Source organism: Ambystoma mexicanum, chromosome 4p (genome assembly GCF_040938575.1).
Source record: "Ambystoma mexicanum isolate Mex_15411 chromosome 4p, UKY_AmexF1_1, whole genome shotgun sequence".
Taxonomy (NCBI): domain Eukaryota; kingdom Metazoa; phylum Chordata; class Amphibia; order Caudata; family Ambystomatidae; genus Ambystoma; species Ambystoma mexicanum.
The window spans coordinates 283311950-283326730 of record NC_090927.1 but is presented as its reverse complement, the minus strand read 5'-3'; the positions used below and the strand labels follow the sequence as shown (position 1 = coordinate 283326730).

At 45.3% G+C, this 14781-nt stretch overlaps 1 protein-coding gene across 3 annotated transcripts in view; it reads left to right on the top strand.

Moving 5' to 3' along the window:
* Positions 1 to 14781, top strand: part of LOC138453204 (adhesion G-protein coupled receptor F1-like) — a 926758-nt gene that overhangs the window by 206640 nt on the left and 705337 nt on the right. For all 3 annotated transcript variants that reach the window (XM_069605833.1, XM_069605832.1, XM_069605834.1), the window contains exon 2: positions 7274 to 7392. In XM_069605833.1, coding sequence (XP_069461934.1) covers positions 7297 to 7392 — 96 coding nt within the window. In that variant the 5' untranslated portion in view covers positions 7274 to 7296. The remainder of the gene's footprint in view (positions 1 to 7273; positions 7393 to 14781) is intronic.

Below are 14781 nucleotides of genomic sequence, written 5' to 3'. Positions count from 1 at the left end.
TTGCATGCCGACTTCAAATTGCCCTTCTTATTTTTTTTTTAAAAGAATGAAGCAATTTACCTTTTCGGATCGGTGGTGATAAAAATTATGTTTGATGTTTCTTTTTCCCAAGTAAGACTCTTTTTGGGGTTGGTACTTCTACAAGTCTTTTTTCCGAGTCGTCAGGGGTTTGAATACTCACACTGCAATCAACAAAAAATTGACTGACAGTTGTCTTAGCATTGATATCTATTTGCTCAGACCACCTTGTTGGTTGGACTACTAATGCTAATTATGGACTTCCTCGCTTTACCATCTGAAGCTACTTCAGTCACTTTTACCTTTACTACAACTAAATTGCCCCCTCTCTCCTGTTTCAAAGCTACAGTTATGTAAGTTTACCTTTTGAATGGCTTGAGCAAACACGCTTTATGTTTATGAAAGGCAGCGTCTGTCTTTTTTTTGTCTCGCCGTTCCACGTGTCTGTAGCTTCAACCCGTAGTAATGATACTATCAATATCACGTGCCCGACCTGTAATTTCAAACGAAGTTCTAGTCATATCCCTTTGCTGTTAGATTTTTTTTGTTAATTGCCTATGACATTACATTTGTGTCTCAGCGGATTTCACTTACTTTTTATCCGACGCGGTGAAGCAAATACAGCTGATTTTTCTTCTCGCGGCATCGCCCGGCCGCTGTGTGTGCTTTAAATAAGGTCACGTGATCGACAAACGATCATCTAGACGTCTCTTTTGCTTTTGCTAACAAAGACACGAAAGAGCGCCATTTTGGGCACAATCACGCTGCTCCTTTCGCTTAAACTTTTGGTTTTTAAAAAAACTTTTTTTTGTTCCAAAGTTTGTTTCAAAGTGATTAATAGCTATATGGTCCATAGAGTACATCTAAATACTTATTAAATATAGACAATACATGGCTATACATTGTTTTGCTGCTTTGGGATTGCGATGGAGATCATTGATGATGGTCCGTTTCACTATTCATGGTCCGATAGTTTGTTACAACATGTGGAATCGTTTCCTTTCCACGTTGTCATGTTGGAACACACAGTGCTGTGGAGATGTGGAATTTATAACACCAAGGATCTTAATGCATCTTACTGTGGGGTTCATTACTAAAGAATGCAGAGTGTTTTACTGGTGTATGAACATATTACACTCAATACGAATATTTGTCCCATGTTTCACAGAATCAAGTGAAAATAACAATTTTTGTTCCAGTTTACGTAATGTTATATCGCTGACACCGCCACGTGGATGTGGGTCTATTGTTTGTAAAACAAACCAGTAGATATCTTCGTAGTTATGTTTAGCCTTTTTGAAGTGTTCTACTAAAGGTTTGTCTGAGAACTAATTTTTTTACACATGACCAATGTCCAAGAAGACTCTGGGAAAACACTGCTCTGCATCTATACTAAAGGGTATAAATAAGGCGCAAAAGCAACTTCTTTTGAAAAGATATAAGGAATCTAAAAAGTCTCAAAGCAGGGCATAGTTCCGACCTCAGGATTGTATCAGGGGATCACAGTAATACTGAAATAATGCAAAGCATAGCTCCCCCGCTCACATTTCTCCCCAATACAGGAGAACCTCTGGTCCCTTGGAAACAATTGTAGAAATCATTCGAGCACTACGCAGGAGTTATTTGTGTGGCACATTTTAGCACTGGAAGAAACAAAGCACTGCTAATGCACTGCCTATGTACTGCGGGACAGGAGAATTTCAAAGACTTGCCAGAATTTCCAAATGATGAGGCAATTAACCTTGATGAATATGAGAAATGCATTGCCATATTGGGTAAACATTACAAAACGAAGCTGAGTATTATATTGGAAAGATACAAATTTGGAAAAAGAATGCAAAAACAAGAAGAAACAGTGGAAACATTCATCAGTGTCTTGAGAGCATTAGCAGTAACATGCAACTTTGGGCAACACACTGAACGTTTAAGGGATCAGTATATGCTTGAGTGCTGTGCCTGCAAGATTAGAGAACGCCTGTGGGAAAAGTGCGATCCACCCTTGGAAGAGGTGTTGTGTATAGCTAAAGAAGTGGTACACACTAACAAATGTTTGAAAACGTTATGAAAAAGGTTCAACAGGGCAGGCAGCAGGATGGAAAGAGCGAGACCACAGCGGCAGTCTCCAATAGTAAGCTATTGATTAAATCAATCAAAAGCCACAAATTCCACTACTAAAATCACATTCATCCAAAACATTTCTTAGTAAAGATGTTATAGGTGTGTTGCTGTTGGACAGCTTAGCCCGTCCTATACAGCCTTGGAAGTCAAATGCAGCAAGTGTAGAATAAAGGGACATCTTAGGAAATGCTGCAAGTCTCACACCATAAATATGACAGATCAGTGGCATTGAGCATTCAGAAGATGCTGTTTTCAGGGTGGATGATGAAGAAGATGAGGAATTCGATGGCCTAAGGATCTTGTAACAATCGATGTCTGTGAAGTTGAAATGATGATAGACTCGGGCGAAATATACCCTTATTCCAAAGAACATATTTGAGCACATTTTCTCGAAAAGGCCTTTAATGGACGTTGACATAAATAAAGCCTTGGGTATATGGTGGTGCCAAAATCAATGTATTAGTGTGGTTCAAAGGAACTTTCCAATTCAAACGAAGAATTGCGATTGGCAAAGTATATGTCACTGAAAGATGCTCAGTTCACTTGTTAATCTGTCTACAGCAAAAGAAGTTGAAGGTTAGATTGAATCCCAACCACGAGGCATGTGTACTGCTCTGTGATAACGATAGGTTGCATTTGCAATTGTTCAGCTAGAGAGTTGGCTGTCTGAATGGCTTTGTGCACAAAATACGCCTGGTGCAAGGATCAAAATCCTGTTGTGCATAGGGTGAGGTCCATCCCTATTTTCCTAAGAGATCAGGTGCAGAGAGATCTACAGACATTAGTGCAAGATGACACATTTCAGAGGATTGAATCATCGGAGTGGGGTTCTCATTTATTGTTGTGGCAAAGCCCAATCGTAAGATTAGACTTTGTGTGGACCTTCATGCTCTCAACAGATGCATTATACATGATCGCCAACCCCTTCCCACTATCACTGAAACTCTTACTACCTTTGGAGAGGCATGTGTGTTTTCCTCTCTCAATCTCACATCCGCGTATCACCAAATAAAATACCATCAAGAGTCAAAAGAGTTGACGGCTTTTATAACACCAGAAGGTCTCTTCCAATTTGTTAGAATGCGATTTGGACTAGTATCAGCGGCTTCTGTTTTTCAGAGAATTATGCATGATATACTAGTGTTTGAATCAGATCAACACATGATAGGAGGCTCAACAAGGTTATGGACATGTTGGTGAAAAAGAGCTTGACGCTGAGTAAAGACAAGTGAAAATTCTATCTGAAGGAAATTGAGTACCTGGGCCACTTGGTGTGTGCAAGAGGGGTTAATGTGAAGATGAAATTGATAGACAACATCAGGAATGCAGTAGAACTGCAGGACAAGGAAAATATAAGCTCCTTCCTCAGCCTGGCCGAGTACTAGTCAAAGTTTATTCCAGATTTTGCAGACAAAACTGTGAATATGAGATCACTTCTGAAAAATCGAGCTCCATATGAATGGAAAATGCTGTTCGCTGAGGAATAAAGAAATATTAAATTGGTATTAGAATGTACCCCGTCTCTGACGAACTTAAAGATGGGTAGGAAGACCATAATCTCCAGAGATGCCTGCAATACAGGACTAGGAGGTGTTTTTGCACAGATGGAAGGAAATGAGGAACTAGTCATAGCTTTTTTGTCCCGTCTACTCACTATCGAAAAGGAACTGTTGGCCATCAAGTGGGCTGTTCAGTAGTTTAGAACATTTCTATGTGGATCACATTTTATGATACTAACCGATTATAAGCCACTAAAAGAGACTCTGGAAAAGAAGGGATTAGACAGTGTGTCATCCAGAATGAGAAGATGGGTCATGGCACACAGAGCTAGAGGGTTTGTAGGTGGTGAGAGATGAGTTGCATGTGAATGGTGAATATGTTATGAGAGGGGACAGGATCATACCTCCCAGTGGAGTGAGGAAAAGAATTGTAGAGCTAGCCAATGAGGGACATCAGGGCGTTACCAAAACTAAGCAGGCTGTATGTACAGAGTACCGGTGGCCAGGGTGTCACCAGGAGGTGGAACAAGTAATGAGAAATTGTGTGTCCTGTCTTCTGAGTGAGAAGAGTTTGGTACCAAGAGAGTATCCTATGACTTTGGTTTCTATGCCTCAAATTCCTTGGGAAAAGGTAGGGATGGACATTCTTGGACCAATTTGGAGCAAGGGAGCACAAAGATATTGCATTGTGCTGGTCGATATTCTGTCAGAATGGGTGGAGATAAAAATCACCCGGAGCATCACCGCGAAAGAGGTAATTGAGTTTATGGAACAAGTGTTCAACCGTATGTGGTGATAATGTATAATGGTGTCCAGTTTAGGTCCAAAGAGATGAGTGAATACTTGTCTGACAATGGAGCTGAACATAAGTTTACAGCAATACATGGCGCCCAGTATAATGGGGTTGCTGAAAGATTTAACAAGGTGATAAAGTACTGCATAAGATGGGCATGGGCCAATGGGCAAGATCGGGAAGAAGTGTTGATGAGTAGGATTGAGGCTCATTGGGTCCTTTGAATTGAGCAGGGAAAGGAGGCCCAATTGCAAAATGTGTTCCCTGTGTATGTAAAGGGTGAGGTGGACATGGGAGAGTGTGCAGCACGCCAGGTCATGTTTCATAGAGAGACACATTACAAATAAGGCCAGCTATTATGAGAGGAGAGCTGTTAAGGAGAGTTCTATATGATCAAATGATCTTGGGAGAATTAGACTGTCAGTGCCTCTGAGTCTTTTGAAGTGGCAGTGCCGCCTAAGGTTAGGAAGACTTTCCACAATTCTGTTATGACAGAAGATGGTTGTACATGGAATTTGAATAGGATTGTGAAGGTTAGATGTTCTGAAAGGGATCCAGGAAGGTCTCTGCGTTCAGGTGGGGAAGAGTGCAGTGGGTTTGAGTTATCTGGTAGAAGGTCTAGCAGGCAGGGGAGGCAACCAGGAAAGTTTAAAGACTATGTGGTAGGTCTCTGTAAGGATGATGTGTAAGGAACTGGATGGGTCTGTAGTTCACTTTCTTTTATTTGTTTAGTTGTTTCATCTGTTTGGGAAGGGGAGGTGTGTGGTAGTCTTTATATTAGGGTCTGTTGCAATGGGCGGAATGCTTTGGTTCAAGAAGCATTCTGGAAGCAGAGTGGATCATCGAGGAGAGTGAACAGGATACTAACTGAGACTTGTACAAACAAATACGTCTCACCAATGAACGGCCTCTGCACAAATACGTCAGTAGAGCTAGCTTAAAGAGACCACAGGCATATGTTTTTGCCTAGGGAAGAGAAGGAAGTGGGTGGGAATGGCCATGGGGACTAGCATGGCCATTGGCAGTCAATGGATGGGTAAATAACCGAACAGCACCCACAAGCTAGGTATCCCTTCTCACATGTCATCTCCCTCGTAGCTGCTGTAGCTACAGCTTAATGGTGGTGCTTAAATGCCCCTAACAATTAAAACTAAAAAGGGCATAGGGAAGGGCGCCCTTAATGTCCCTTATACACAAAATGAGAAGGAAGTCTTTACTTGCTGACATTGATGTTCTGTGGTATTTGTAAAGCATGGTTACAGCAAAAGGCCTCTAGGTGCTATGTGGGAAAGCAGTTACACGTAACCGATGAAGAGTACTTAAGATTTACGAATAAGATGATGTCACATCTAGCCTGCAATAATATTATTTCCAGATTTTTCTACGGATATTGCAGGCTGCCATGTGTTATAAAGATCTAATGACAGGTGCAATAGGTTGTGTGGAGTTATGGGGAGGATGCGAGCAGCTGCATTTTGGGGACTTTGCAGTCTATTTAATATGGATTGAGGGAGTCCTAGGTAGTACTGTACACATTTCTACTGTGATATATTGGTGTGGGCTTGTGTTTTGGGTGCAGGGGTTGTGCACACAGTAAGTGAATTAGAAATTACTCTGGGCTGTATCACACAAAGAGCACTGGTACGGGGCAACTTGTAACTGGCGCCAGGGCATTTTCCAGCAATTTATGTACTGATAGATAGTCAGTTAAAAAAAAAACAAATGTCCACTGACTAAACTATATGATCATATCGTTTGTACCACTGCACTGGTGGGTCATTGCACTACTGCACAGCTCTAGTGAAATGTGTCTGATACTCACTTGGTAAAGCAATCTTGATCTAGGACTGCATTCGGTGCTCCCATGCCCGACTGGTCTAGATAGGATTTATTCCAACCCGACAAGAGCTTCCTTGGCTCCAGATTTCTCGATGTGAGAATACAAAAGCTCCGCCCAGAGAGATTCTCCTTTCAGATATCGGCGTATTTGGTACTAGGCTGGAATAAAGAAAAGGGAGAATCTAGCCCCTCCGTATTGGCTCTGCCACTATCTGATAGACACAAATCACATTTGGTAGATTCTAAATATACTGCTTCCTAATGAAGGCCGGGAGTGATACAAGTGACAAGTTAGACACTTGAACGACCGAAACGCACCGTGTGGACTTGTTTTGATGCAATCACCACACTGCAAAGAAAGGGCAGGTTTAAAGTAAACGAGGAAAAAAATAACTTTTTGTTGTTTAAGTCCCTGGAGTGATAAGGGACCTTTTTAGAATATAAACATGTATGTTGGACCCAGGTTCTGTAATGGGTCATAGGGTGAATAAGGTTGTTGGTTTTGTATCTGTAAAGGTGAACATTACAGAGAGTGGTATCACAGAAAATATACTCAACTGTTAATATGTAGTCTGTGCAAAATGTTCATAGTTCCTACTTTTAAAGCTCAACGATATGAATACAAAAATATATTCTTGGAAATAAATTATGTGCGTGGAAAATATGCATGACACGATGGCCTTGATCAAAATGTTGTTTAGATGTTGATACTCACTTCAGCAACACATTACGGAAAGCTCAGAATGTCTATGGTGCAGTCAAGAGAGACCATAAAGCTAGGAGAATAGTCATGATTGAATATACAAACATGAGTTGCACAAATTCATTAATCGCTGCACTTTACTTTTTGCTTTCAGTAATCTAGGATAGTGTATGTGACAAACGTCCAACTAAATGCCTATGTACAAACTGCTTCATGTAAGAAACTTTAATCCATATTGCATGCAAATTTACTATAATTAAAGATGCATAGAGAATCATTTATCTTCTATCATGTATTTCCCAGGATTTAGAAGATTTTCTGCAAGAATGACATCTTTATGCATCTACCATTGGTTTATGGTTTTCCTGAAACTCAACTACTTCATAGGCAGCGCTAATGTGAATGGAAAACTTTACTTACAAGTAAGTTTTGCATGCCAATGCAAGAAAATACTTGAAAAGCATTCAATAAGTACGCTTTCATGAGAAATGTCATTGCATTTCGTGTTATAGTGTATTTTCATACTTTTAATTTACAAGTCCTGGAATGTTTTTTGTTTGCTTGACTTTTGCAATTTGAAGTACCGCACACAACACACAGTCTTCCCTGCTTCTAAAATTAATGGGGAGACTGCAAGGTGTGCTAAGGAAGGGGAATTCGTGCAGAAGTGCATACATATGTTCACGATTGCAGCATAGTAGCAGAATGGCCCATTTTATACTTAGCATGTTGCGCTATGTCAATGCATCAGATCCTTTAAGAACTGAGGACCGACCCCTCTGCGTCAAAGCCTGCGCAGGCCAAGGGTGCGGTGTTGTGCGACACAGGACCACAGGAGACGCTGGCCGTTGGATACATAGAACGTTGCGCTACGTCCATGCATCGGATCCTTTAGAACCGAGGACCGGACCCTTTGCGGCAAACCCACGCTGGCAAAGGGCGCAGTATTGTGCTATGTAGGTTGCAACCCAGAGTGCGAGTACGCTGCGCAGACGTCAACCATCAGTGACCGTATGGTAAGAAAGGTGTGAGTAGGGGGAGCAGCCACTACTGCCCTCTACGAAACTGCTCTGCCTTCGTGCATACTGCCACTTAAATGCATGTCTCAACATACACTGGGCTTAATTACGATCATGGTGTTAGCTGCGCTTGTATAGCAGGAACGGCTACCGCCATGTTCACTACCAGCCCCGCCACCCACGATTGGGCAATAACCGGCCCATTACGAGTTGAATGGGCCAGTAATTGCCCATTCGCGGGTGGCGGTATTGCTGGGCTCCCGATCCCCATTCTGCTGCATAGGGCAGAATGGGGCTGGGGAGCATGGTTGCACCGGCAAGGTTGATAATGGTGCCGGTGCAATCATGAGTTTGGCTTGCGGGTGCCGCACAGCACGCCAGGTAAAACCGGGCGGGTTGTTAGGAACCCGCAAGCAGAACTCGTAATGCAGCGGGACGGTATGAACGGCGCGGGTGCCTTACGGACACTGTTCATACTGTCACCGCCAGGGTCGTAATGAGGCCCACTGTCTCTACACACCCATTAGGATTCCTCTGTCACTGTTAGCTTCATTTTGTGTCTTCTGACTCCCTGCTGTTTTCTTTTGCATTTTTCTCCCACCAGGTGTGGCATTCCTGGTTGTGCTTTATGCACTGCTTTCCACTGTGCTCTCTAGGCCTTTTTATTCTCCCTTTCTAGGTTTCTATTTCTGTGTCTGCTGGTGGCATACTGTTGGTGCCCATGAGGCATTTTTTTCCCCTCTGTTGGTTCCTCATATACTGTGCGCCTACTATTGGCTACTGTTCGTGTTCACTAGGCCCACCCTTTCTCTAGGCTGGTTGCTCACTGTTGTCCACCTGCTCTGCTCATATTCCTCTGCGTATACTTAGTTCCCACTGTTAAATCTTAAGTGCTTGTGTTTCTTCTGTTCCATTCCGTACTGCGTCCTCCTTCTGTGTTGCTCCCCCGCTGCTATGTCCCCATCCGGTGCTTCCTGTGTGGCGTAGTTATGTGCTGTGTTTCTTCTCCACTCACTTCTCCCTCACACTCTTCCCCTTCCTTTCTCCCTGCACCCCTCTATGGTGCTCTCGGTCTCACCCATCTTTTCTAACTGATTTTCTATCACCTATCCTATCTCTCTCACTAAGTCAGGAAGGAAGAAATTAAAAAAGGATATCCTGGTCTCCAATCCAGGCCTCCTACAGAAACACTCTCACCAACATCCTCTTTGTCGCTGCCTCTCCCGACCTATGGACCCTACATATAGTTTCAATTCTCACTCCTTTTTCCTCCTCACCCATTAATGGTGGAAAAAATGCAAGGTCCTCGTGGACCCCTTCCTGTCCTCCAAACCCATCATTAATGTCTATCTAAATGGTACACCTTGATCCAGGGCTCTCAGCCCAACCTTCTCCTGCTACTCCATCTACCTCCTCTCTGGCTTCTCAACCATCTACCTTCTCTACCTCTCGGGCTCCTCTGCCGTCTACCTCTTCTACCTCTCCGGCTCGTCTGCCACCTACCTCTTCTACCTTTCTGGGTCCTCTGCCACTCCCCTCCACCTCCGCCACCTCCTCTCTGGCTCCCCCTCTTCCTCTTCTCTGGGCTCTGTACCCCCCCTTCTACCTCTGCCCTCTCTCGGGCCCCTCTGCCTCTCCCACTGGATCTACCACTCTCATGTACACCTGCCCGGAAGACTTTCAAAAGTGGCAACCTGCTCCATGAAGCTACTCTCAAATCTCACTTTGCTGTCAAATACTCCTATGATATCTGCCACCTCCTCGAATACCTTTGACCTGGATGTTCTCCCTCTCACTGGGACATAGTTCACGGCCAGCTCTGTCACTACTTTTGACACTCTTCTTCCTGAGGGCTATAAGATCCTCTCTGAGCTCAGGATCAATCAGCCCGGTGGGTGAGTGGCTCTAATGTTACCTGAGTGGGTCCCTGCCTCTATCCTTTCGACTCAAGCCTACTCCTTCTTTGAATGCCTGTTCTGTAGGCTCTCTATCTCTCCTGGCCCCCCGCTGACTTTGGCTACCATCTACGGCCACCTGATCAGGTCGCACTCTTCCTCTCTGAATGGGCTGATCTCACCTCCTCTATTCTTGTCTCTACCTCCCAGCCTCTCCTCCTCTGGGATTTTAACATCCACTTGGAATCCTCTGACCTGGCTTCTGGGCTTTTGGGCAACCTATGCGACTCTCTCTCCCTCTCTATTCTTCCCTCTGGTCCAACACACTCAGCCGGACACACCTTGGATGTTCTCATCTCCTCAGACATTCCCCCTCTCTCACCCTTTCACTACTCCACTCTCTTGATCAGATCTCTTTCTGCTTTCCTCTCACCTGAAAATGCTTGTTCCCCTGGCAAAACCTACCCCAGCACTGCCATTTGACCTATGAAGCGAGGGTCAGTTGCCTCTTTTGCCTCCACTTTCTTTCCTACCGCTGCGGCTGACAACCAGTCTGACACAGCCCTCTCCAACCTTCATCTCTCCATCTCCAATGCTCTTGTTATCCTTGCCCCTGTCATGAGGATCCACCTGAAACCTGCCTCCAAGTGCAACTCTTGGTATGACTCTGACCTGGCCGCTCTGAAATGCAAGTGCAGAGCAGCTGAGCAGAAGTGGAAGGCTTCGGGCACATCCTCTGACAAACTGGCCTGCTGCCTGCTCCAAAGTTAATACAGACTCCCATCTTCTCCAAGAAGAGGGGCCACATTCAAGCACACGTGTCGGTGGCCTCTAACAGCACAGCTGAACTTTTCAAAATCTGCAAGGAACTGGCCAATCCCACTGCAGTCTCTACCGCTCCTGTACCTTCCCATGCCCTCTGAATGGCCCTGGCCTCTCATTTCACCACTAAAACCCAGAACATCCAGTCCTCGCTTTCCTCTGCTCATCTTTCTCCATCTACCTCTCTCGTGCCCCCTCTGGCCCTCTCTCCCCCGCCCCACCTTCTCTCCTCCCTCTCTCCCATAAAACCTGATGATGTTTCTAAACAAGTCCAATCTATGAAAGTTTCCTCTAAACAGGTGCTCCCTGCTCTTCCAGAACCATTAAGGACAGCATTGTTTCCCTCGCTCCAGTCTTGGCCGATTTCTGTAATAATTCCTTTGCCACTGGATTTATCCCCTCTCTCCTCAAGCACTTCCTTGTGCACCCTTTCCTAAAAAAGGCTTCTGCCGATCCTTCCTGTCCAGCTAACTATTGCTCCATCTCTTATCACTCATTTCCTGGGCAAATCTCCTTGAGAAGCTGGCCTTCTCTCAGCTAAACCTTCACACTGAATCTGTTGGTTATCTCCATGACCATCAGTCTGGCTTCAGAGCAGCCAGAGGCACGGAAACTGCTCTCCTGAACACCTGTGAAGATGTGCTCTCTAACCCTGGCTCCAGCTCTCACATTGTCCTCATCGACCTTTCCTCTGCCTTTAACACGGTCAATCACGCCAACCTGATAAATCATCTCATCGTGACCCTTGGCATCACAGGTCAGGTTCTGGCGTGGCTGACCTCCTTTCTCTTAGACACACCCTAACATGTCCAACTAGGGTCCATTCTGCCCACCACCTCTCTTTCCACATGCAGGGTTCCCTGGGGCTCTATCTTACCCTGGCTCTTCAATGTCTAGCTGCCCCCCTTGGCCCATCTGATCTCAACTTTCAGTGTTACCCAGATATGATATGATATGGCATTTATAACGCGCCTATACACAAGTGTTTCAAGGCATGACGAGGCAAGGCAGAGGAAACACAAGGGAAGACTGAGACAGCGATTTTACTAGGACAAGTGACATTCAGATCACGCAAGCGCATGGGAGGGGAGGGGGAAAAGGGAGGGGGCAGTGCAGTTTATGGGCTCAAACAGTAAACACAATAAAAAAATGCGGCCAGCTGGTGGCAAGTGCAAGGGTAACTGCAGACATCAAGTGTCCAAATGCTGGTATGGGAACTGTAGGGATACAGAAACAGACCTCAAGAGCAAGGGTTGCCGGGGGGGGGGGAAGTACAGGTGTGCAACTGACGGGGAGGGGGCCTTGGCCCGAGATCAGATGGTTTCCAGGTGACCAGTGCCATTTCAGTTTCAGCCAGGAGTTCAGAAGGGCAGAGGAAGAGAGAAAGTGGATGTAAAGAGGAACGTCTTGAGGTGCTTCTGGAACCGGAGATGGTTCTCCTCAAGTTTCAGAGAGGCAGGGAGGCTGTTCCAGAGGGAGACCCCAGCCGAAAAAAGAGATCTACCACCAACTCCTTGCTTGGAGAAGCGACTGACCCTGAGGGTGTTGGAGGCAGAGGAGCAAAGAGCTTGAGAAGAAAGATATTTACAAAGAGAGAGTTGGAGGTATTGAGGCCCCAGAAGGCCCTGTGGACAATGCAGAGGGTTTTTAACTTAATCTTCACAGCAACTGGGAGCCATCCAGTGCAGAGATTTCAGTGCTGGAGAGATACGATATCTGGGCTTGAGACCAAGGACAAGTCTCGCAGTCCTGTTTTGGATGAGTTGTCAGAGGGCGGAGATTAGAAGCAGGAAGATTTAGAAAGAGGCTGTTGCAGTTGTCCAGCCTAGAGAGAACCAGAGCTCTGGAGACAGTGAACTTTTGGGGGAAGGAGAGGAAAGGAAGAATACCTCTGAGGAGGTGCAGTTGGTAGTGTGACTTCTTGGAGACATCAGAGATGTGAGGAGAGAAGGAGAGTGTGGAGTCGAAGTCAGCCCTGAGGTTTTTAGGCTCACTGGTGGCTGCGGGAAGAGGGCCAAGGGAGGCCGGCCAGAGAGTGACAGGAAAGGAGGGAGCAGGTGTGCTAATGAGGAGAATCTCTTTCTTGCTGGCATTAAGGCAGAGATCGTTGGCGGCACACAACTACTGGATAACAGAAGAGGTGGCCAAGGGAGCCTGAAAACGAGCTGAGTGTCATCTGCATAGCACTGAAAGTTGGGGCAGAGAGCTGCAGTGCGGTGGGCAAGAAGTGCCAGTTATTGGTTGAACAGCCAGGTAGAGAGGTTAGACCTCTGGAGAACACCACAGGTAGAGAGAGAGAGAGATAGAGGCGATCTGTCAGATGACAGATGACACGCAGCTCTCTTTCAGGCTGCCCTCAGCCTCTTCTCCTTCCTCGCTCATTCCTAACTGTCTATCCACTATTCAGGGATGGTGCGCCTCTAACAATCTCTTTCTTTTTTTTTTTTAAACATATTTTTATTGATGGTCTCAACAGTTGCATTAGCGCACAGTGAACACAATATACAATCGCATACATAACAATATTTTCGTTAAATGATTAACAGTTGTCATTTAAATAGTCGTTTCAGTATCTGAAAGCATATCACAAATGGGCCCCAGATGTCTTTTGGCCTGCTCATGCTCGGTTGGGTCAGTACATATTGCTCCTCGCATTCGTTTATGTAGGTTAACTCCCATAGGAAGGTGTCCATTGTGGGGGCGGCCGGGCTCTTCCATGCCTTCAATATACATCTTTTAGCTATGACACATGACACATTAAACAGCCTTTTGATTTTTTCGGAACATTTACCGATGTCACCGAATAAGTATTTTTGTGGGGTCAAGTGCGGGGGGATCTGTGTGACTTCGTTTAGCATATTCGCAACTCCTTCCCAGAACCACGCCACGGCCGGACACTCCCAGTACATATGATAGGACCCCGCTGCCAGGGACCCACACTTGGGGCACTTGCCTGGGTCGTCAGGCGTGAATGTTGCTATCCTAGCAGGGGTATAATGCAGTCTGTTTAGAATTTTAAACTGTATTTGACGAAGCCCGGCATTAAGGGAGACTCTTTTCATAAGCGCACAGTATCTTGCCCACTTTTCTTCTGGTATTGGAATTTTCATGTCAGTTTCCCATTTCTCCCTCACCTGGTTTACCACAACGGAATGAGTCTGTATTGCCTTGTAAAGTTTGGAAATTCCCAACCCGCCCTATGTAGTGGCCAGCCGCACGCACGGGTGGGAAGGGGGTTCATCTGGAAATGACGGCCAGCGCCTTTGATATGCAGATCTCATTCGATAATACTGCAATGTCTTGAGCTGCCCGCCTCCCATGCACCTAGTAAACACCTCAAGGGTCGAAAACTTCCCCTCTTTGTACTTGTCACCTATTTTCATCTCCATGCCAGGGTCTCAGGTTTCCTGTATGTCGGTATCAAACGTGGGGGGGAGGCCAGGGTATTTCCACAGGGGTATATCGGGGTTATATGGGACCTCTATTTTCAGTCTTTTGTATATTGCTCCCCAGGCTTTCACCGTGCAACTCACAGGGTCGAATTTGCAAGAGTCTTTATGTCTAGTATTAAAAATCACTGACCTGATGTTCGTGGGCTCGGTGGTGTATTCTTCTATTTGCGTGTGAGGGGAGTTGTCACATTCATCGTACCAGTACTTTGCAAATTGTGCTTGTGACACAGTGTAATAGAGCTCAAAGTCTGGTGCAGCTATTCCCCCCTTCTCATATGGCTCTGTCATCTTCTGCCAGCTGATTCTGGCTGTCTTCCCGTTCCACAGAAAGGACACCACCATGGAGCGAAGTCTAGAGAAGAACTCTCTCCCCGGCCATATAGGGATATTTACAAATAAGTATAGTAGTTTCGGAAGTACAATCATTTTAAGAATGGCAATTCTACCGTGTAATGAAATTGGGAGACGCCTCCAGACCTGCAATTTAATGTTAAGTGTATGCAGCGCCTGGTCGTGATTATCAATGTATAATGTTTGTTCATTGCAAGAGACCAGTACCCCAAGGTATCTGATGTGGTGTTCCGACCACTTAAGGCCACACATGTGAGCTGGGCATTTTGTGG